Source organism: Tachyglossus aculeatus (genome assembly GCF_015852505.1).
Source record: "Tachyglossus aculeatus isolate mTacAcu1 chromosome 12 unlocalized genomic scaffold, mTacAcu1.pri SUPER_6_unloc_1, whole genome shotgun sequence".
In the NCBI taxonomy this organism is placed as follows: Eukaryota; Metazoa; Chordata; class Mammalia; order Monotremata; family Tachyglossidae; genus Tachyglossus; species Tachyglossus aculeatus.
This window is the reverse complement of record NW_024044828.1, coordinates 18,841,185-18,865,451: the sequence shown is the minus strand read 5'-3', so window position 1 is coordinate 18,865,451 and position 24,267 is coordinate 18,841,185. Positions and strand designations below refer to the sequence as shown.

Genomic DNA, 24,267 nt, shown 5'->3' with positions numbered 1-24,267 from the left:
TGTTGCCAACTTGGACTTCCCAAGCGCTTAGTCCAGTGCTCTGCACGCAGTAAGCGCTCAATAAATACGATTGAATGAACCTGATCACCTTGTAACCTCCCCAGCGCTTGGAACAGTGATTTGCACATCGTAAGCACTTAATAAATTCCATCATTATTATTAATGATTATTGGGGGAAGCAGCATGGCCCAGTGGAAAGAGCCCGGGCTTTGGAGTCAGAGGTCATCGGTTCAAATACCCGCTCCGCCACTTGTCAGCTGTGTGACTATGGGCAAGTCACTTCACTTCTCTGGGCCTTAGTTCCCTCATCTGTAAAATGGGGATGAAGACTGTGAGCCCCACATGGGACAACCTGATCACTTTGTATCCTCCCCAGGGCTTAGAACAGTGCTTCGCACATAGTAAGCGCTTAAGAAATACCAAAATTATTATTATTATTAATAAATACGATTGAATGAATGACTGCCCTCATGACGTCAGCCGCGCGAGCCCCGTCCTCCTCCTCCGCCTCGCGCCCTTCCTCGCTCACGCCCCCTTCGTGACGTCACTGGCTGACGCCCTCCTCCGCCTCGCGCTCTGTATCTCGCGCGCGCCCCCTTCGTGACGTCACCGTCCGGCGCCCTCCTGCGGCCGCAGCGGCTCCCCCTTGCGGCGGCGCGCCCCCCTCGTGACGTCATTGCACCTTCGTGACGTCAGCGCGCCTTCGTGACGTCTCGTGCACTGAATGAATGAGTGAATGTTGCCAACTTGGACTTCCCGAGCGCTTAGTCCAATGCTCTGCACACAGTAAGCGCTCAATAAATACGATTGAATGAATGAATGAACCTGATCACCTTGTAACCTCCCCAGCGCTTAATAAATTCCATCAATATTATTAATAAATACGATTGAATGAGTGAATGAATAATAATAATAATAATAATGATGGCATTTATTAAGCACTTACTATGTGCAAAGCACTGTTCTAAGCGCTGGGGGATACAAGGTGATCAGGTTGTCCCGCACGGGGCTCACAGTCATCATCCCCATTTTACAGATGAGGTAACTGAGGCTCAGAGAAGTTAAGTGACTTGCCCAAGGTCATACAGCAGACATGTGGCGGAGCCGGGATTCGAACCCACGACCCCTGACTCCAAAGCCCGCGCTCTTTCCACTGAGCCGCGCTGCTTCTCGAATGAATGAATGAATGAATGAATGACCGCCCTCATGACGTCAGCCGCGCGCGAGCCCCGTCCTCCTCCTCCTCCGCCTCGCGCCCTTCCTCGCGCGTGCCCCCTTCGTGACGTCACCGCCCGCCGAACTCCTGCGGCCGCAGCGCCGCGGCCCACGTGACGTCAGCGCGCCTTCGTGGAGTCCGCACGTCGTCGAGACGTCGGCGCGGCCCACGTGACGTCAGCGCGCCTTCGTGACGTCCGCGTGTCGTCAAGACATCGACGCGGCCCACGTTAACGTCAGCGCGTCTTCGCGACGTCAGCGCGTCTTCGTGACGTTGTCGCGCATGCGCGCGGAGCCATGGAGGCCTCCAGCGAGGCGGGTCGCCTCGTGCAGCAGCTCCATCGTGGCTCGGTGAGGAATAAATGAAAGTTTTCGTTATTCTTCATCATCATCATCATCATGCTATTTGTGAAGCGCTTATTATGTGCCCACCACTGTTCTAAGCGCTGGGGCAGATCCAAGGCCATCAGGTTGTCCCTTGTGGGGCTCCCCAGTCTTCATCCCCATTTTACAGATGAGGGAACTGAGGCCCAGAGCGTAATAATAATGATGGCATTTGTTAAGCGCTTACTATGTGCCAAGCACTGTCCTAAGCGCTGCGGGGATACAAGGGGATCAGGTTGTCCCCCGTGGGGCTCCCCAGTCTTCATCCCCATTTTACAGATGAGGGAAGTGAGGCACAGAGAATAATAGTGATGATGGCATTTATTAAGCTCTTACTATGTGCCAAGCACTGTCCTAAGCGCTGCGGAGATACAAGGGGATCAGGTTGTCCCCCGTGGGGCTCCCCAGTCTTCATCCCCATTTTACAGATGAGGGAAGTGAGGCACAGAGAATAATAGTGATGATGGCATTTATTAAGCGCTTACTATGTGCCAAGCACTGTCCTAAGCGCTGCGGAGATACAAGGGGATCAGGTTGTCCCCCGTGGGGCTCCCCAGTCTTCATCCCCATTTTACAGATGAGGGAACTGAGGCACAGAGAATAATAATGATGATGGTGGCATTTATTAAGCGCTTACCATGTGCCAAGCACTGTCCTAAGCGCTGCGGGGATACAGGGTGATCAGGTTGTCCCCCGTGGGGCTCCCCAGTCTTCATCCCCATTCTGCAGATGAGGGAACTGAGGCCCAGAGCATAATAATAATGATGGCATTTGTTAAGCGCTTACTATGTGCCAAGCACTGTCCTAAGCGCTGCGGTGATACAAGGGGATCAGGTTGCCCCCCGTGGGGCTCCCCAGTCTTCATCCCCATTCTACAGATGAGGGAACTGAGGCACAGAGAATAATAATGATGATGGTGGCATTTATTAAGTGCTTACTATGTGCCAAGCACTGTCCTAAGCGCTGCGGTGATACAAGGGGATCAGGTTGCCCCCCGTGGGGCTCCCCAGTCTTCATCCCCATTCTACAGATGAGGGAACTGAGGCACAGAGAATAATAATGATGATGGTGGCATTTATTAAGCGCTTACTATGTGCCAAGCACTGTCCTAAGCGCTGCGGGGATACAAGGGGATCAGGTTGCCCCCCGTGGGGCTCCCCAGTCTTCATCCCCATTTGACACGTGAAGGAACTGAGGCCCAGGGAATAATAATAATAATAATAATGATGGCATTTATTAAGCGCTTACTATGTGCAAAGCACTGTCCTAAGTGCTGGGGGAGGATACAAGGTGATCAGGTTGCCCACGGGGGGCTCCCAGTCTTCATCCCCATTTTACAGATGAGGGCACTGAGGCACAGAAAATGTGTGTGTGTGTGTGTGTGTATATATATATGTATGTGTGTGTGTATATGTGTATATATGTATGTGTGTGTGTATGTGTATATATGTGTATGTGTGTGTATATGTGTGTATATATGTGTGTGTATATATATGTGTATATATATGTATGTGTGTATATATGTATGTGTGTATATATATGTATGTGTGTATATATGTATGCATGTGTATATATGTATGTGTGTGTGTATATGTGTATATATGCATGAGATATATATGTATATATACATATATATGTGTGTGTGTATATGTGTGTATATATATATGAGAAGCAGCGTGGCTCAGTGGAAAGAGCCCGGGCTTTGGAGTCAGAGGTCATGGCTTCAAATCCCGGCTCCGCCAACTGTCAGCTGGGTGACTTTGGGCAAGTCATTTAACTTCCCTGAGCCTCAGTTCCCTCATCTGTAAAATGGGGATGAAGACTGGGAGCCCCCCGTGGGACAACCTGATCACCTTGTATCCTCCCCCAGCACTTAGAACAGTGCTTGGCACAGAGTAAGAGCCTAACAAATGCCATCATTATTATTATTCTATAAGAATGTGTGTGTGTATATATATACACACACATATATATAATCTTGTTTATGTTGATGCTACTGATGCCTCTTTACTTGTTTACTTCAAATAATAATCATCATGATGGTAATACTACAATTATTATTATTATTACTTGTTAAACGCTTACTATGTGCCAGGCACTGGTCTAAGCACTGGGGGAGATCCAAGGTGATCAGTTTGGCCCATGTGGGGGTCACAGTCTTCATCCCCATTTTACCGATGAGGGAACTGAGGCACAGAAAATGTATGTGTATATATATAAAATTCCGTTTATTTATATTGATGTTATTGATGCCTTTTTACCTGTTTTGATGTCTGCCTCCCCCCTTCTAATAATGATCATCATGATGGGATTTGTTAAGCGCTTACTATGTGCCAGGCACTGTTCTAAGCGCTGGGGTAGATACAAGGTCATCAGGTTGGCCCAGCTGGGGCTCACAGTCTTCATTCCCATTTTACAGGTGAAGTCACTGAGGCCCAGAGAATAATAACGATGGTATTTGTTAAGCGCTTACTATGTGCCAAACACTGTTCTAAGCGCTGGGGTGGATCCAGGGTCATTAGGTTGGCCCAGTCTTAATTCGCATTTTACAGATGAGGGAACTGAGGCACAGAAAATGTGTGTGCGTATATATAATATAAATAAATAGAATTATATTATAATATATAATTATATTACATATAATATATATTATAATATATAATTATATAATATAATTCTATTTATTTATATTGATGCTACTGATGCCTTATATATATAATATATATTATGATATATAATTATATAATATAATTCTATTTATTTATATTGATGCTACTGATGCCTGTTCACTTTTTTTGAAGTCTGCGTTCCCCCTTCTAGACCGTGAGCCCCGTGTGGGCAGGGATTGTCGCTCTTTGTTGCTGAATTGTACCTTCCAAGTGCTTAGTACAGTGCTCTGCACACAGTAAGCGCCCAATAAATACGATTGGTGATTGAATGAAGTTAAGCGGCTCGCCCAGGGTCACGCAGCGGACAAGTGAACCCGTGTCCTCGGACTCCCAAGCCCGTGCTCTCGCTGCCTGTGTGCCAAGCACTGTACTAAGCGTTGGGGTGGATGAGGGAACTGAGGCACAGAAAATGTGTGTGTGTGTGTATATATATATATGTATATATATATATATATATATATGTGTATGTGTATATATATGTATGTGTGTGTATATATGTGTATATATATGTATGTGTATGTATATATGTGTGTATATGTATGTATGTGTGTATGTATGTATGTGTGCATATATATATATGTATATGTGTATATATGTATATATGTATGTGTATAGATTACATATGAGAAGCAGCGCAGCTCAGTGGAAAGAGCCCGGGCTTTGAAGTCAGAGGTCATGGCTTCAAATCCCAGCTCTGCCACTTAGCTGTGTGACTTTGGGCAAGTCACTTCACTTCTTTGGGCCTCAGTTCCCTCATCTGTAAAATGGGGATGAAGACTGTAAGCCCCATGTGGGACAACCTGATTACCTTGTATCTACCCCAGCGCTTAGAACAGTGCTTTGCGCATAGTAAGCGCTTAACAAATACCAACGTTATTATTATTATGAATGAATATGTTGCCAACTTGTACTTCCCAAGCGCTTGGTACAGTGCTCTGCACACAGTAAGCGCTCAATAAATACAACTGAATGATTGCAAGCAAGTCAGGTTGGCCCCATTCCCTGTCCCAAATGGGGCTCACGCGTTAGACACGTTCCCTGCCCATAATGAGCTTACAGTCTAGAGTAGTGTTCGAATCCCGCCTCTGCTACATGTCTGCTGTGTGACCTTGGGCAAGTCACTTAGCTGCTCTGAGCCTCAGTTACCCCATCTGTAAAATGGGGATTAAGGCTGTGAGCCCCATGTGGGACAACCTGGTCACCTTGTATCCCCCCCAGCGCTTAGAACAGTGCTTGGCACATAGTAAGCGCTTAACAAATGCCATTATTATTAGCTTTTAGACTGTGAGCCCACTGGTGGGTAGGGACTGTCTCTATATGTTGCCAACTTGTACTTCCCAAGCGCTTAGTACAGTGCTCCGCACACAGTAAGCGCTCAATAAATACGATTGATGGTGAAGTAGTGGGAATAAACCTTAATGCGAATAAATAAGTAATTTGTAATATATCATTTAGAGATTGGTACTTAAGTACCTTGGGGTTGGAGGTTGGGTGAATATTAAATGTACAATATATAATTGGATGTCCTCCCATCACCTCAAACTTAATGTGTCTAAAACAGAACCCCTCATCTTCCCACCCAAACCCTATCCTCCCCCCGACTTTCCCATCACTGTAGACAGCACCACCGTCCTTCCTGTCTCCCCTTGGCCTTATCCCTGACTCCTGTCTCTCACTCAGCCGAGCACCGCACTAAATATTTAGCCTTTCTCATAATGATAATAATAATTTTGCTATTTGTTAAGCGCTTACTATGTGCGCTGTTCTAAGTGCCAGGGAGGATGCGAGGTGATCAGGTTGTCCCACGGGGGGCTCACAGTCTTCATCCCCATTTTACAGATGAGGTAGCTGAGGCACAGAGAAGTGACTTGCCCAAAGTCACACAGCTGACAAGCAGCGGAGTAGGGACTCGGCTTTGATATGGCCGAAGCTGGCGTTATCTATATCACCAGGACCCTCAGCCCCGTGGATCATCATCATCAATCGTATTTATTGAGCGCTTACTGTGTGCAGAGCACTGTACTAAGCGCTTGGGAAGTACAAGTTGGTAACATCTAGAGACAGTCCCTACCCAGCAGTGGGCTCACAGTCTAAAAGGGGGAGACAGAGAACAAAACCAAACATACTAACAAAATAAAATAAATAGAATAGCTATGTACAAGTAAAATAAATAAATAGAGTAATAAATATGTACAACCATATATACAGGATTATGCAACTCACTTATGGCCTATCTTCAGGCGGGGCCACCTTGAAAGTTTGGCAGCCCTCCTAATCAGCCCGGCGATTATTCTGAAGATCGCTTTGCAAGCGACTCACGGATCATCATCAATCGTATTTATTGAGCGCTTACTATGTGCAGAGTACTGTACTAAGCACTTGGGAAGTACAGATTGGCAACATCTAGAGACAGTCCCTACCCCACGGTGGGCTCACAGTCTAAAAGGGGGAGACAGAGAACGGATCTGCCGGTGGGTTTTGCAAGCAGCAAATGATTATCGTACCAGCTAAGCCCGGAAGAAACCGCCTTCCCAGCTGGGCCGTTGCCAAAGCAGATCGGGAGGATTCCCGATTCCGCCAACCCGGAAGCGGCCGGTGAGCATGGGATAGCGTGGTACATATCTATGCTATTTATTTTATTTTGTTAGTATGTTTGGTCTTGTTCTCTGTCTCCCCCTTTTAGACTGTGAGCCCACTGTTGGGGAGGGACTGTCTCTAGATGTTGCCAATTTGTACTTCCCAAGCTCTTAGTACAGTGCTCTGCACATAGTAAGCGCTCAATAAATACGATTGATGATGACGATGATCTCCGAACCGGCGTATCGCTCCGTTAAATCTGTGCTGCCATCTCTGATTTCTCACCCTAGGAGAAGCTGAGCTGGACTGCGCCCCAAGCACCCTGCTTTGAGCACTTCTCCAGGATGCAACGAATTACAGACATTCAGGCGGAAATCAACCAGGTGAAATCTCTCCCGGGGGCCATAGGGCAGCAGGCAGGTTCCCCTACTCTGTATTCCTGCCCTATTTTTTTTTAATGGCATTTATTAAGCGCCTACTATGTGCAAAGCCCTGTTCTAAGCGCTGAGGAGGTTAGACAGAGTCCACATCCCACATAGGGCTCAGAGTATTAATCCCCATTTTACAGAAGTTCTGGGGTAGATACAAGGCAGTCAGGTGTATGTCCCACATAATAATAATAATAATGTTGGTATTAAGCGCTTACTATGTGCCAAGCACTGTTCTAATCAATCAATCGTATTTATTGAGCGCTTACTGTGTGCAGAGCACTGTACTAAGCACTTGGGAAGTACAAGTTGGCAACATAGAGAGACGGTCCCTACCCAACAGTGGGCTCACAGTCTAGAAGGGGGAGACAGAGAACAAAAACAAACATACTAACAAAATAAAATAAATAGAACAGATATGTACAAGTAAAAGCTGTGGAGATTACAAGGCGATCAGGTTATCCCACGGGGGGCTCACAGTCTTCATCCCCGTTTTGCAGATGAGGTCACTGAGGCCCAGAGAATCAATCAATCGTATTTATTGAGCGCTTATTGTGTGCAGAGCACTGTACTAAGCGCTTAATTCAGAGAAGTGAATTAACTTGCCCAAAGTCACACAGCTGACAATTGGAGGAGCCGGGATTTGAACCCATGACCTCTGACTCCAAAGCCCGGGCTCTTTCCACTGAGCCACGCTGCTTAATAATGATGGCGTTTATTAAGCACTTACTATGTGCAAAGCACTGTTCTAAGCACTGGGGAGGTTACAGGGTGATCAGGTTGTCCCCCGGGGGGCTCACAGTCTTCATCCCCATTTTCCAGATGAGGTCACTGAGGCCCAGAGAAGTGAAGTGACTTGCCCAAAGTCACCCAGCTGACAATTGGCGGGGCTGGGATTTGAACCCATGCCCTCTGACTCCAAAGCCCGGGCTCTCTCCACCGAGCCACGCTGCTTCTCTATTCTCCGCATCAAACAGAAACTTCTCTATTCTCCGCATTCATTCATTCAGTCAGTCGTATTTATTGAGCGCTTACTGTGTGCAGAGCGCCGTACTAAGGGCTTGGGAAGTACAAGTTGGCAACATATAGAGACGGTCCCTACCCAACAGCGGGCTCACAGGCTAGAAGTTTTTAGAGTTTCTAGTCAAACAGAAACTCTCAGCCTCCTATCTGTCCCCTCTCCGGTCCAGACTTCACTCTGCTGGCCCGGATCGTTTTTCCACAAAAACGTTCAGTCCGCGTTTCCCCGCTCCTCAGGAACCTCCAGTGATTCTCCATCCACCTGTATATATGTATATATGTTTGTACATATTTATTACTCTGTTTATTTTTTTATTTATTTTATTTGTACATATCTATTCTATTTATTTTATTTTGTTAGTATGTTTGGTTTTGTTCTCTGTCTCCCCCTTTTAGACTGTGAGCCCACTGTTGGGTAGGGACTGTCTCTAGATGTTGCCAATTTGGACTTCCCAAGCGCTTAGTACAGTGCTCTGCACATAGTAAGCGCTCAATAAGTACGATTGATGATGATGATGATCCACCTCCACATCAAAGAGAAACTCCTCACCATGGATTTTATAGCCCTCAAATCTCCTTGCCCCCTCCTACCTCGCCTTGCCGATCTCCTGCTATGACCCAGTCCTCACACTTCACTCCTCTAATGCCATCCTACTTGCTGGACCGCAAGGTCGTCTATCTCACTGCCGATATCGTCCTTACATCCTGCCTCCGGCATGGAAGGCCCTTCTTTTCATGTCCGACAATGCAAAGCCTTATCGAAGGCCCATCTCCTCCCAGAGACCTTCCCTGACTAAGCCCCCCTTTCCTCTTCTCCCACTCCCTTCTGCGTTGCCCGGACTTGCTCGCTTTATTCACCACCACTCCCAGCCCCACAGCACTTACGTACATATCAATAATTTATTTAATAATAATAATAATGATGATGGTGGCATTTATTAAGCACTTAATATGTGCAAAGCACTGTTCTGAGTGGTGGGGAGGTTACAAGGTGATCAGGTTGTCCCACGGGGGGCTCACAGTCTTCATCCCCATTTGACAGATGAGGGAACTGAGGCCAAGAGAAGTTAAGTGACTTGCCCACAGTCACACAGCCGACAGTTGGTGAAGCAGGGATTCGAACCCCTGACCTCTGACTCCAAAGCCCGGGCTCTTTCCACTGAGCCACGCTGCTTCTCTATATTCATGTCGGTCTCCTCCGCTAGACTGTAAGCTCGTAGTGGGAAGGGAATGTGTGTGTGAAGTTGTTGTTGTGTGCTCTGCACACAGTAAGTGCTCAATAAATACGATTGAGTGATTGATTGTTTTGTACTCTTATGATATTTGTTAAAGCGCTTACGATGTGCTAAACAGCGTTATAAGTGCTGGGGTAGACAGAAGCTAATCAGTCCATATCCCACATGGGGTTCGCAATCTTAATTCCCATTTTATAGATGAGATCACTGAGGCCGAAAAGAGTGAAATGACATGCCCAAGGTCACCCAGCAGCATGGCTCAGTGGAAAGAGCCCGGGCTTTGGAGTCAGGTCAGGGGTTCAAATCCCGGCTCAGCCAACTGTCAGCTGTGTGACTTTGGGCCAGTCATTTCTCTGGGCCTCAGTTACTTCATCTGTAAAATGGGGATTAAAACTGAGCCCCCTCATGGGACAACCTGATCACCTTGTAACCTCCCCAGCGCTTAGAACAGTGCTTTGCACATTGTAAGCGCTTAACAAATGCCATCATTGTTATTATTATTATTAAGTGACAGAGCCAGGATTAGAACCCAGTCCTCTACCAGGCCACACTACTCTTTCTGAATCGATCCAACTGTCTTTCGTAGAAAAACCTGGAGTTAGAACTTCTGAAGATGGAAAGGGATTCAGCAGATGTTGCTCATCCTTTCTACCTAGGTGAGTAAGCGTATCAGAGGGTGGTTGCCGAAGGCTAAAATCACCTGAGAGGGGCCTGCTGTATTAGAATTAAAATGTAAATTTCATGCTGCGATCCTTTGAGGTGGGGTTCTGTCTTCAAATATCAGTTGTTCAGATCCTCCAAAACTTCACTTCTGCCATGAGTTTCAATGGGCTTCTCACTCCATCCCTCAGTGATATTGATTGATTGGTATTTATTCTCCCACCTGATCTCAGGAAACCCAGCTATAGCATTCATTCATTCATTGTCGTATTTATTGAGCACTTACTGAGTGCAGAGCACTGTACTAAGCGCTTGGGAAGTCCAAGTTGGCAACATCTAGAGACGGTCCCTACCCAACAGCGGGCTCACGGTCTAGAAGGGGGAAACAGACAAGAAGACAGAACATATTAACAGAATAAAATAAATAGAATAAATATGTACAAATAAAATAAATGAATAGAGTAATAAATAAATACAAACATATATACATATATACAGGTGCTGTGGGGAGGGGAAAGAGGTAAGGCGAGGGGGATGGGGAGGGGGACCCTCCCCTCCAGGACCTGCCACAGGGACTGTAGCGTTAGCAGAAAGTGAGATGATAGAAAACCAGGTGGAAGAAGGGAAGTGGAGATGGTATTCCTCAGTAATTTGCGAGGAAGGAGACGGAAAAAGAATGGAAGAGTCAGCCCTGGCCAGCGGAAAGTATAAATGCATAAATAGCTAAAGCGACAGAATTATGTGCGGGTTAAGGGCAAGCAACTAGATAACTGAGAAAGAAGGCTGGAGCTCTAGGCTCAGTTACTAATAATAATGATGGCATTTATTAAGCGCTTACTATGTGCAAAGCACTAGGGAGGTTACAAGGAGATCAGATTGTCCCATGGGGGGCTCACAGTCTTAATCCCCATTTTACAGGTGAGGGAACTGAGGCCCTGAGAAGTGAAGTGACTTACCCAAAGTCACACAGCTGACAGTTGGCAGAGCCGGGATTGGAACCCATGACCCCTGACTCCAAAGCACGGGCTCTTTTCACTGAGCCACGCTGCTTCTCTAGAATTACTAGAATTAGAATTTACTAGAATTACTCAACCCGGCTGGTTTGGAGAGACAGTGTGGGGTGAGGGATTCATTCATTCAGTCGTATTTATTGAGGCTTACTGTGTGCAGAGCACTGTACTAAGCGCTTGGGAAGTACAAGTTGGCGACGTATAGAGACGGTCCCTACGCAGCAACGGTCTCACAGTCTAGAGTGATTGATTACTCTATTTATTTTCCTTGTACATATCTATTCTATTTATTTTATTTTGTTAATGTGTTTGGCTTTGTTCTCTGTCTCTCCCTTCAAGACTGTGAGCCCAGTGTTGGGTAGGGACCGTCTCTAGATGTTGCCAACTTGGACTTCCCAAGCACTTAGTACAGTGCTCTGCACGCAGTAAGCTCTCAATAAATACGATTGAATAGACTAGAGGGATCTAAAGGGGCTTGAGAATCTTCACCAGAGGCATCATAAAAAGCGTTTTGCGAGGCACCGTAGGGGTGAGGGATGTGATTTATAGAGAGGGCGGGGGTTAAGGGCTTGGAGGGGTAAATTGAGTGGGTGGATTTGGGGTCACAAATAGGTTTGGGGGAGCACAAGCTGAAGAGAGCAGGCGCCTTCGATCAGGCGTCTTAATTGGACACGCAGGGCAATCGGGATTGATCGAAGAAGATTCATTCATTCAATCATATTTATTGAGCGCTTACTGTGTGCAGAGCACTGGACTAAGCGCTTGGGAAGTGCAAGTTGGCGACATATAGAGACGGTCTGTACCCAGCAGCGGGCTCACAAAATGAGGCTAGAGAAAGGTGGTGTTTCTGCTGTCGGCTAGATTGTGACCCCCGGCTGTTGTCCTGGGGTGTGTTTGTGAGTGTAGCTCGGAAGTGTGACGCCTTACAGAGCATGAACGGCCACCTGGAAGCCGTGCTGAAAGAGAAGAGGTCTCTCCAGCAGCGACTGATGAAACCCCTTTGTCAGGAGAACCTGCCGATTGAAGCCGCGTACCACAGGTCAGGTGCAGGCCGAGGGCCGGGTGGCGGGTTGAACGGCCAAACCGCAGGCAACAGATGCGGCGTACGGATCATCATCATCATCATCATCAATCGTATTTATTGAGCGCTTACTAGGTGCAGAGCACTGGACTAAGCGCTTGGGAAGTACCAATTGGCAACATCTAGAGACAGTCCCTACCCAACAGTGGGCTCACAGTCTAAAAGGGGGAGACAGAGAACAAAACCAAACATACTAACAAAATAAAATAAATAGAATAGATATGTACAAATAAAATAAATAGAGTAAAAAATATGTACAAACATATATACAGGTGCTGTGGGGAAGGGAAGGAGGTAAGATGGGGGGGATGGAGAGGGGGACGAGGGGGAGAGGAAGGAAGGGGCTCAGTCTGGGAAGGCCTCCTGGAGGAGGTGAGCTCTCAGCAGGGCCTTGAAGGGAGGAAGAGAGCTAGCTTGGCGGGTGGGCAGAGGGATTGGGGGCATTCCAGGCCCGGGGGGTGACGGATAATCTTGGTTCAGCCCCGGAGCCATTAGGGAAAACGCTGGGTGTTTTCTCCGGTCAGCTCCGGCCGGGTCGAACTCCGCGCCTAGCACGAGTTGTTAACAGTAGCGCAATGTCGGTGACCCAACAGCCTGAACACGGACTTGGGAGTTAGAAAATACGTGGGTTCTAATCCCCACTGTGCCGTTTGTCTGCTGTGTGACCTTGGACAAGTCCCTTCTTTTTTTTTTTTTTTTTTTTTTGCATTTGTTAAGCGCTTACTATGTGCGAAGCACTGTTCTAAGCTCTGGAGGGAATACAAGGGGATCAGGTTGTCCCACATGGGGCTCACAATCTTCATCCCCATTTTCCAGATGAGGTAACTGAGGCCCAGAGAATTTAAGTGACTTGCCCAAGGTCACACAACAGAGTCGGGATTCAAACCCATGGCCTCTGACTCCCAAGCCCGGGCCCTTTCCACTGAGCCACGCTGCTTCGCTCCCCTGGGCCTCATCATCAATCATATTTATTGAGCGCTTACTATGTGCAGAGCACTGTACTCAGTTCCCTCATCTGTAAAACGGGATTAAGACTTTGCGCCCCATGTGGGACAGGGACTGTGTCCAACCTGATTTGCTTGTGTCCCCCGCCGCGCTTAGCACAGTGCCCGGCACATAGTAAGCGCTTAACAAATGGCACGATTATTATGATTACTTTTGGTGGCGACAGATTGGTTCCTTTTGATTTTAAAACGCTGAAGGTTTGTCGGTTACGCTGTTCCTGCGTAGCGATCTTCTTGCTCTGATGCAGGAACAAAGGTCAGTCAGTCAGTTGTATTTATTGAGCGCTTACTGTGTGCAGAGCATTCATTCATTCAATCGCATTTATTGAGCGCTTACTGTGTGCAGAGCACTGTACTAAGCGCTTGGGAAGTCCAAATTGGCAACATATAGGGATGGTCCCTACCCAGCATCAGGCTCACAGTCTAGAAGGTCGACTTCTTTCCTCTCCCCTTCGTCCCCCTCTCCATCCCCCCGTCTTACCTCCTTCCCTTCCCCACAGCACCTGTATATATGTATATATGGTTGTACATATTTATTACTCTATTTATTTATTTATTTATTTATTTTACTTGTACATTTCTATCCTACTTATTTTATTTTGTTGGTATGTTTGGTTCTGTTCTCTGTCTCCCCCATATATGTATATATGGTTGTCCATATTTATTACTCTATTTATTTATTTATTTATTTATTTATTTTACTTGTGCGTTTCTATCCTACTTATTTTATTTTGTTGGTATGTTTGGTTCTGTTCTCTGTCTCCCCCTTTTAGACTGTGAGCCCACTGTTGGGTAGGGACTGTCTCTATGTGATGCCAATTTGTACTTCCCAAGCGCTTAGTACAGTGCTCTGCACATAGTAAGCGCTCAATAAATACGATTGATTGATTGATTGATTGATTGATTAAAGGTTGGGGTAAGAAGGGAAGACCAAAAGGAAGCCAGAAAAGAGTATGGCTAACTAAACCTCTGATACGTTCTCTTTCCTTTCCTTTTCCATCCTGCCTCTGTCCCAGGTTTGTGGTGGAATTGCTCGACTTGGCGGTGGCCTTCATCGCCGAGCTAGAATCCCATCTCGATATCATCCGAAGCATCCCTCATTTAGAGTCCGCTCTAAAAAACATGGTGAGTAACCAAAATAGCACCCAGTGACGGTTTCACGTTCCATTGCAGCGCTTAGTTCAGTGCCTGGCCCGTAGTAAGCACTAAGCAGATGCTATTAAAAAGCAAAAAGAAAGGAATGACAGCGATAAAGAGTATAGTGATAGTCCTTGACATTTTAGTGGGCAACTGCCCTCCTGAAATTCATATGATCTCCCCACGCCTGTTATTCCGTCATTTGTATTTATTGAGCGCTTACTGTGTGCAGAACACCGTACTGAGCGCTTGGGAAAATTAAGTCTAACAATAAGCCGACAGTTTAGAGGTTGTAGACTCCCAGGGAAAGGAGTTTGCCATTTTACACTTCATAATTCTCTTTGCAAATTTGGAGTCACTTGTGGAGAATCACCCCTGGCTCGTGTCTCCGTGCCTCCCTTCTTTCCTCCTTTCCGTGGCTTATTCTAGGACAAGGATTTGACAAAGATGGACTTGTTGGTGTCAGAGACAGAAGAACTGGCAGAACATATATTGAAGTGGAGAGAAGAGCAAAAGGACATTTCTTCTTCTATCCCCAAATTCTTTAATAACTGAGGTTGCCTTCTAAAGCGCATCCGCTTGAAGTCTCCCGTGCCTCCCTCTCACAGTTCAAATGGCAGATCATTTTCATTTAGTTGATACAGGGTGAATGAAGCTCATGCCAAACGGGGCCCTAAAAGTGTGTGCCAGGAGGAATGAAAAAGTCTGAAACACTTATAGAATCTGGGCTTCGGGGGAAATCGCGCTGGCATTTGCCTTGGGATTTGTAAGAGTGGAAAGAAGTAAAATGTTATATTAATGGCTACTGAAGACGGTGGTCTTGGCTTTGATAGAGGGTGCCATTAGAGGCGATTATTTAGTTTCCTACGCTTTTCACGGTGACTGTGGCTTTTGCCCTCCTTGAGAGGCCAGCCTCTTCTCTGCTTCCTGGGTCTCTTCGTCATCTGTGATCTGACAAAAGGATCCGGTCGGATAAAATGCGACCTAAAGAGTCGGGGTCTCTAGGCGGGATTGTCATCTGACCTCCAAGCTTGGTTGCTTTTAGCCGGCAGCCTGTTTCAGAAATAAACGTACTATGAATAGTAGCCGCGCTCTTTCACCTCACATAAGGAGTGGCCTCTTTGTGTGGCTCAGTGGAAAGAGCCCGGGCTTTGGAGTCAGAGGTCCTGCGTTCAAATCCCGGCTCTGCCAATTATCAGCTGTGTGACTTTGGGCAAGTCACTGAACTTCTCTGTGCCCCAGTGACCTCATCTGTAAAATGGGGATGAAGACTGTGAGCCCCCCCGTGGGACAACCTGATCACCTTGTAACCTTCCCAGTGCTTAGAACGGTGCTTTGCACATAGTAAGCGCTTTGCTATCATTATTATCAATCAATCAATTGTATTTATTGAGCGCTTACTGTGTGCAGAGCACTGTACTAAGCGCTTGGCAACATATTAAGAACGAGAAACCACCCAGCGAAAGGGGAAAACCAGTGAGCCAGTAGAAAAATAATGAATAATTATGGTATTTGTTAAGCGCTTACGATGTGCCAGGCACTGTACTAAGCACTGGGTGGATACAAGCAAATCGGGTTGGACGCAATCCATGTCCCACATGGGGCTCACAGTCTTAACCCCCATTTTACAGATGAGGTAACCGAGGCACAGGGAAGTTAAGTGACTCGCCCAAGGCCGTGCAGCAGAGAAGTGGCAGAAGAGGGATTAGAAGCTCTCTGGGAATCTGAACTTCCCTTTACCCCAGACTTAGAGACAGTCTCCTCGTAGTTAAAGATCAGTTGAATTTTGCTCTTCGGATGGTAAAAATGAAGTCAGTTGCAACAGAAAACTCGATCACATAAGAGTCAGTTGATCCCAACTCTGCCACATGTCTGCCGTGTGACCTTGGGTAAGTCACTTCTCCGAGCCTCGGTTACCTCATCTGGAAAATTGGGATTAAGAGGGTGAGCCCCATGTGGGACAGGGATTGTATCAAACCCGTGTACCTCATATCTAGTGCTTGGCATGCAGTAAGGGCTTAACAAATACCACTATTATTGCTATTATTTTTTTTTTTAAACAAGCACCCGTCTGAAGCCGATAATGTCGGAAACCAGAGTTGACCGTCAGATAGGTGGAGACAACTGGGAGAAATTCCACAGGCAAAGAGTAAGAGGTCACCTACAACATTTTTCTTAATTGTCATCAGGTTTCTGCCTTCAATCGGTAGTATTTATCGAGCACTCACTGGGACCACAGCCCGGCTCTCTGCCTGTGAGCAAGAGATCAGATTTGAAAATTGGACCTAAACCCCAGGAGGAGGGGAAACAGAATCCAAGGGCCCCAGGTTTCCGGGGAAACAATCCTGGAATTCGAAACAATCCTGGAATTCGAATGATCCTGCGAGACGAGTTATGACGGTCAGAATCTTTGTGATGCCAAGAGGCGCCTGCCGTTCTTCGGCGATTCAACAGATGATTTCAGGGCACTGAGTGATTAGAAATCTGTCAGTGGTATTTGTTGAGCACTTATCCTGTGCAGAGCACTGTGCTAAGTGTTCGGGAGAGCTCAAATGCAATGTTCCCCGCTTGCAACAAGCTTTTATTCCAGAGGGCAAGACAGACATTAATGTAAATAGAGAATGTGTAATATATCGTTTAGGCAGGAGTTCCAGTCATTTATTTTTGCAGCAACGCTTTAAAAATTGCTACCTGGAGCTGGTCTTCGGGTCGGCCACGGTGTACGTATAGAACCGTCCTCCGTAATCAAAGAAGGAGCAGCTACAGGCGTGGGATTCAGAAGGACCTGGGTTCTAATTCCGGCTCTGCCACTTGCCTGCTGTGTGACCTCGGGCAAGTCCCTTCACTTCTCTGGGCCTCAGTTACCTCCTCTGGAAAGCAGGGATGGAGACTGATCCCCCCGTGGGACAGAGACCGTGTCCGCCCTGATTATCTTGTATCTACCCCAGCGCTTGCCACAGTGCCCGACGCACTTGTGAAATACCGTAAAAGAAAATATCGTTGATGGAAATCGGGCACGGGTGGCTGAAAAGGCCAGTGTGAAACCCACAGCCCTGATCAAAAATCGGGTCCACAGAGGCGGTCTTGTTGCAGAGTTGTCGTGTTTGTGATTGCCATATCTGCAGCAGCCCCTTATTTACGACAGAACAAGCGCATTGAGCAGAAAGCGGGGTTCCAGAGAGACTAGGCATGAGTTTATTATTATTATTATTATTATTATTATTATTATGGTACTTGTTAAGTGCTTACTATGCGCCAAGTACTGTTGCAAGCACTGAGGTAGATAGAAGTTAATCAGGTTGGACACAGTCCCTGTCCCACATGGGGCTCACAGCCTTAGTCCCCACTTTACAGGTGAGATAACTGAGGCCCAGAGAAGTAAAGTGGCTCCTCCAAGCTCAAGCGGCAGAGCAGGGATTAGAACCCAGGACCCTCTGGCTCCTAGGCCTGGGTTCTAGCCACCCCTTGAAGTTTTAGCGGGATCAACATGGTCGTTTTTGATATCGCTGAAGAGGTCTAGCAGTGCTTGGTCGTTGAAAGCCCCAGGAGCTTCCTCGTTCTCCCTTCTGAGTCCTCTAAGCCCTTGGGTCTGTGGCCTTTGGACGTTAACTTCTCTGTGCCTCAGTTGCCTCATCTGAGACAGGCATTAATACAAAGAAATGGCGGATAGGAACACAAGTGCTGTGGGGCTGGGAGGGGGGAAGAAGAAAGGCAGCAAGCCAGGGCGACGCAGAAGGGAGTTGGAGAAACAGCGTGGCTCAGTGGAAAGGGCCCGGGCTTTGGTGTCAGAGGTCATGGGTTCAAACCTTACCTCTGCCAATTGTCAGCTGTGTGACTTTGGGCAAGTCACTTCACTTCTCTGGGCCTCAGGTCCCTTATCTGTAAAATGGGGGAGTGTCCCACGAGGGACAACCTGATCCCCTTGTAACCTCCCCAGCGCTTAGAACAGTGCTTTGCACATAGCAAGCGCTTAATAAATGCCATTATTATTATTATTATTATTAAGAGGAAAGGGGAGGCTTAGTCAGGGAAGGCCTCCTGGAGGAGATGGGCCTTCAATAAGGCTTTGAAGGAAGGGAGAGTATCAGATTTGAGGAGGGAAGGGCGTTGCAGGCCAGAGGCAGGTTGTGGTAGAGGGGTCGCCGGCGAGATCGAGGCATGATGAGAAGCACGCTTGTCTACTCTATGACCTTGGGCAAGTCATTTGATTTCTCTGGGCCTCAGTCCCCTTATCTGTAAAACGAGGATTAAGACTGAGTCCCAATTGGGGCATGGACAGTGTCCAACTAAATTGTCTTGCCAGCGCTTAGTACAGTGCCTGGCACACAGAAAGCGCTTAACAAATACCATCAAAAAATGCAGGGACAGCTGAAAAGCGTGAAGATAAAAGTGCAGAATGAATGAAATGGCTCCCAAGACTGTGCTCTCCCCACTAAGGTGTGCAGCTCCTAGCCAAGAAAATAATAATAATAATAATGGCATTTGTTAAGCGCTTACTATGTGCCAAGCATTGTTCAAAGCACAGGAGGGGCGGGTGGGGTACATAGGGGGCTCACAGTCTTCATCCCCATTTTCCAGATGAGGTATATATATATATACATATGTATATATGTTTGTACATATTTATTACTCTATTTTATTTGTACATATCTATTCTATTTATTTTATTTTGTTAGTATGTTTGGTTTTGTTCTCTGTCTCCCCCTTTTAGACTGTGAGCCCACTGTTGGGTAGGGACTCTGTTAGACTGTTGGGTCTCTGTATGTTGCCAATTTGTACTTCCCAAGCGCTTAGTACAGTGCTCTGCTCATACTAAGTGCTTAATAAATACGATCGATGATGATGATGATGAGGTCACTGAGGCTCAGAGAAGTGAAGTGACTTACCCAAGGTCACACAGCAGATTCGTGGGGGAGCCGGGATTAGAACCCATGACCTCTGACTCCCAAGCCCGGGCTCTTTCCACTGAGCCACGCTGCTTCTCTAAAAGTCAATTCTTCCTTTTGATCGCTCTTTATAAATACTTTCACGTCTTCCTGCTCTGTTAGAATGCGAGCTCCTCGTGGTGGGGAACTTGTGGTTTGCTGGTTTGGTACTGCCCCGCCCAGTGCTTAGCGCAGTGCACACCGAGTGGGTGCTCAATAAATGCTCTTATCACTCTTATTAAAGGAGACACACACATGCCACGTTGTGATGCTCAAGGGTTTATTGACCACCCACCCAGCAGAATATCGCCTTTTTAGACGAGGAGTTTTCCCTGGGCTTGCGGTTGGCGCTGGGTTTCACCGAGGACACTCGGGGAAGCCCAGAGGGGAGAGAGACAGAGAGAGGGCACGGATGGCTCAGGCTTTGGCCCAGGGCAAGGAGTCTGACTTTCCACCTGGGCCAGGCATCAGAAACTAATTCTTCTGGAGAATCTCCTTGATCCAGGGAAGGTAAGAGGCGACGCGAGTAAAGACGCTGGGAGGTCTCGCATCCAGTCTCCCGTAGGAGACGATGCCCTGGGCTCGCTTCCCACACACCAGAGGGCCTCCTGAGTCTCCCTGCGGGACAGAATAGGTCAATCAGTTGTATTTATTAAGCGCTTACTGAGTGCAAAGCACTGTGTAAAGCATTCATTCATTCAGCCATATTTATTGAGCACTTACTGTGTGCAGAACACTGTAGTAAGCGCTTGGGAAGTACAAGTTGGCAACATATAGAGGCGGTCCCTACCCAACAAGGGGCTCACAGTCTAGAAAGGGGAGACAGGCAACAAAACAAAACAGGCGGACAGGTGTCAGTATCTTACCGTGTGAGGACTACTGTACTAAGCACTTGGGAGAGTACAATATAACAGAGTCAGTAGACCTGTTCCCGGCTCGCAACAAGCTCGCAGGGTAGAGGGGGAGACGAACGGTAATAGAAATAAAAGAATTCCAGATGTGGACGTAAATGTTGTGAATCAGGCCACCTTCCCTCCTGTTTCTGAAATGGGGAAGGAGAAATCCCATCCCTAGTAGTCCATGAGAGGAGTCAGGAATACCTTCTCCCTCCCCCATCCTCCAGCCTCTCCCTGTCCTTTGGGAATTGTTCTAACTCCGATTCCAGCTCTCTCCCACACAGCAGGTCCTGACTCTGCCGTCCGGGGTGGGGGGTTTGGTGACACTCTAGACTGTGAGCCCACTGTTGGGTAGGGACTGTGTCTATATGTTGCCAACTTGGACTTCCCAAGCACTTAGTACAGTGCTCTGCACACGGTAAGCACTCAATAAGCTTACTTAATACTCAATAAGTATTATTATTTCTTATTAATTATTACTTATTGCTCAATAAGCTTACTGCTCAGAGAAGCAGCGTGGCTCAGTGGCAAGAGCCTGGGCTTTGGAGTCAGAGGTCAAGGGTTCGAATCCCGGCTCCGCCACCTGTCAGCTGTGTGACTTTGGGCAAGTCACGTCACTTCTCTGGGCCTCAGTGACCTCATCTGTAAAATGGGGATTAAGAATGTGAGCCCCCCGTGGGACAACCTGATCACCTTGTAACCTCCCCAGCGCTTAGAACAGTGCTTTGCACATAGTAAGTGCTTAATAAATGCTATCATTAATTAATTAATTAATATGATTGATTGACTGACACCCCAGAGATCCGACGATGGAGGGGCCCGGAGGGGTTTCCAGCCGCCTCTCCCCAGCCACAACCTACAGGGGAAGATCACTTACCTTGAATGACGATTTATGCGATTCGGGGTTCCCCACGCACAGTTGGTCACGGGAGCGGAAATTTCGGTAGAGACGGCTACAGGTGGTCGGAGACATCACTTCCAACTGCACCTCCTGCAGCGTCCTGGATCCGGGACCGTTCACTCCCGTCATCCCCCATCCAGCCACAGAACACACGACACCAGGTTTCACGTTAGCCGCCAGCAAAGGCAGACGGATAATATTCACCTCCTTTGTCATATTCGCCGCGTGGCCCAGCTAGGAGTGGAAGGAGGGGAGGACAGGGTAAGGATTTGGTGACAGACAACAGAGCCACCCTTCCCGCTCACCTCCAGGGTCCCAAGGGAGTGACCGGATCCCCGGGAAGAACAGGGGCAGCTGAGCCCTTGCGAACTCTCGTTCCAGGACGGTGACAACCGATTGACACGACAGTGATGGGGACGAGGGGGAGAGAGGAGAAATGAGGGGGTGGCACCTTAAGTAACATGATGTCGGCGAAGGTGTGTCCATTATAGTTGGGCGAGAATTTCTGCACTACAGGGATTCGCTGTTGAGTGGCTTCTCGATTTCTGATGTTGTGAGCCCCGAGAGTGACTCTCATTTCGCTACGGGAAGAGAAAAGGCGGAGGAATACTGGTGTAAATTACAAATAGATGATGAAGCTTCTCACCCTCCCCCAGGGTGGTTCTGAAGCAGCGTGGACTAGTGAATAGAGCCCGGGCCTCGGAGTCCAGAGGCCTTATTACTCTATTTATTTTATTTGTACATATTTATTTTATTTTGTAAATATGTTTTGTCTTCTGTCTCCCCCTTCTAGACTGTGAGCCCTCTGTTGGGTCGGGACCGTCTCTCTATGTTGCCAACTTGGACTTCCCAAGCGCTTAGTCCAGTGCTCTGCACACAGGAAGCGCTCAATAAATACGATTGAACGAACGACCAGGTTTCCAGTCCCAGCTCTGCCACTTGTCTGCTCTGTGTCCTTGGGCAAGTCACTTCATTTCTCTGGGCCCCGGTTACCCCATCTGTAAAAATGGGGATTTAGACTGTGAGCCCTAGGTGGGACAGGGACTGTGTCCAACCCGATGATCTTGGCACATAGTAAGCGCTTAACTAATACCATTTAAACAAGAAAAACCCACTTGACTCTGGTGCAGAGGAAAGAATCACTCTCCCTCACATGCTCCAAAGGACTCTATCTCCCAGGCCCTTGGGACCCCTCCCAAGGAGGAGAGAGGGTGCGGGGAGGGGAGGTCTCACCTTCCACTGCAATGAGCAGCTGTCAGCACAAAATCCTTTCGCACCAGGAACCCCCCACAGTGCCGATTGCCGTTCTTGTAGAAATTCAAATGCGCCATGTACGGGCGGGAGTGCGGCTTTGCTTCCTTGCCGCCGATAATCTCCCCTGAAACAGACCCGCCAACCCCAGGGAAGAGGTGATTCCCACACCCAAACCTGAATCCTCCTGACCCGGGAGGCCAGAATCAATCAATCAATCAATCAATCGTATTTATTGAGCGCTTACTGTGTGCAGAGCACTGGACTAAGCGCTTGGGAAGTACAAGTTGGCAACATCTAGAGACGGTCCCTACCCAACAGTGGGCTCACAGGCTAGAAGGGGGAGACAGAGAACAAAACCAAACAGATTAACAAAATAAAATAAATACGATAGATAAGTACGCGAAGCCAGCGCCCTGTTTTGGAGATAGGGGCCACCAGTCAGGCAATAGTATTGAGCACTTACTGTGTGCAGAGCACTGTACTAAGCGCTTGGGAAGTACAAGTTGGCAACGTATAGAGACAGTCCCTACCCAACAGTGGGCTCACAGGCTAGAAGGGGGAGACAGAGAACAAAACCAAACATATTAACAAAATAAAATAGATGCGATAGATAAGTACGTGAAGCCAGCGCCCTGTTTTGGAGAAAGGGGCCACCAGGCAGTCAGGCGATAGTATTTATTGAGCGCTTACTGCGTGCAGAGCACTGTCCTAAGTATTTGGGAGAGTACAATGTACCAGACACATTCCCTGACCACAGTGAGCTTACAGTCTAGAGGGGGAGGCAGACCAGTTCCCCAGTACTGGTCTGTTCCACTTGTGAATGGAACTGTGAGTTTAGAGTGTGAGCCCACTGTTGGGTAGGGACTGTCTCTATATGTTGCCAATTTGTACTCCCCAAGCGCTTAGTACAGTGCTCTGCACATAGTAAGCGCTCAATAAATGCGATTGATGATGATGAATGGAGAAACAAGTTCTTTCTCCTCTGTACAGCCTCACCTGAATCAGTTCACATCCTGCCTCTGGCCTGGAATGCCCTCCGTCCTCAAATCCGACAATTACTGTCCCCTGCTTCAAAGCCTTGTTAATTAATTAATTAATGATGGCATTTGTTTAGCACTTACTATGTGCAAAGCACTGTTCTAAGCGCTGGAATAATGGTGGTATTTGTTAAGCACTTGCTATGTTCTAAGCGCTGGGGGGGGGCTACAAGGTGATCAGGTTGTCCCACTGGGGGCTCACAGTCTTAATCCCCATTTCACAGATGAGGTAACTGAGGCACAGAGAAGTTAAGTGGCTTGGCCAAGGTCACAAAGCTGACAATTGGCGGAGCCGGGATTTGAATCCATGACATCTGACTCCAAATGCTCTGGCCAGGGGCGGAGCTGGGATTAGACCCTCTTTCCCCTCCCCACAGCACCTGTATGTATGTTTATACAGATTTATTACTCTATTTTACTTGTACATATTTACTATTATATTTATTGTGTTAATGACGTGCATCTAGCTTTAATTCTATTTATTCTGATGACTTGACACCTGTCCAGTAGAAATATATATATGTTTGTACATATTTATTACTCTATTTTACTTGTACATATTTATTCTATTTATTTTATTTGGTTAATATGTTTTGTTTTGTTGTCTGTCTCCCCTTTCTAGACTGTGAGCCCGCTGTTGGGTAGGGACCGTCTCTAGGTGTTGCCAACTTGGACTTCCCAAGCGCTCAGTCCAGTGCTCTGCACACAGTAAGCGCTCAATAAATACGATTGAATGAAGGAATGAATGGTCAATGGGGGCAGACCCCTGGACTCACCACCCCGTGCTCCAGGGGGAAGGAGAAGAGGCCACAGGAACAGGAGGAGGAGCTGCAT

General features: G+C 47.4%; 2 protein-coding genes across 4 annotated transcripts; one reads left to right on the top strand and one right to left on the bottom strand.

The window, feature by feature from the left end:
- Nucleotides 1-1,500: 1,500 nt before the first annotated feature.
- On the top strand, nt 1,501-17,233 carry HAUS2 (HAUS augmin like complex subunit 2). 3 transcript variants are annotated; one of them, XM_038740986.1, is made up of 6 exons: nt 1,501-1,566; nt 7,136-7,228; nt 10,115-10,184; nt 12,105-12,237; nt 14,300-14,408; nt 16,485-17,233. In XM_038740986.1, exons 1-6 carry the CDS (start codon nt 1,513-1,515, stop codon nt 16,521-16,523), a joined length of 498 nt encoding a protein of 165 aa, XP_038596914.1. In that variant the 5' UTR covers nt 1,501-1,512; the 3' UTR covers nt 16,524-17,233. The 3 variants fall into 3 exon arrangements, with proteins under 3 accessions (XP_038596914.1, XP_038596913.1, XP_038596915.1); XM_038740985.1 differs by lacking the exon at nt 16,485-17,233 and adding an exon at nt 14,850-15,500; XM_038740987.1 differs by lacking the exons at nt 1,501-1,566; nt 16,485-17,233 and adding exons at nt 6,728-6,863; nt 14,850-15,500.
- A 2,409-nt stretch (nt 17,234-19,642) lies between these two features.
- Nucleotides 19,643-24,267, bottom strand: LOC119920851 (duodenase-1-like). The gene is made up of 5 exons (XM_038741073.1): nt 24,210-24,267; nt 22,376-22,520; nt 21,594-21,723; nt 21,119-21,376; nt 19,643-19,963 (listed from the first exon to the last, which is right to left on the bottom strand). The coding sequence occupies exons 1-5, from the start codon at nt 24,265-24,267 to the stop codon at nt 19,820-19,822; spliced, it is 735 nt and encodes a 244-aa protein (XP_038597001.1). The 3' UTR covers nt 19,643-19,819.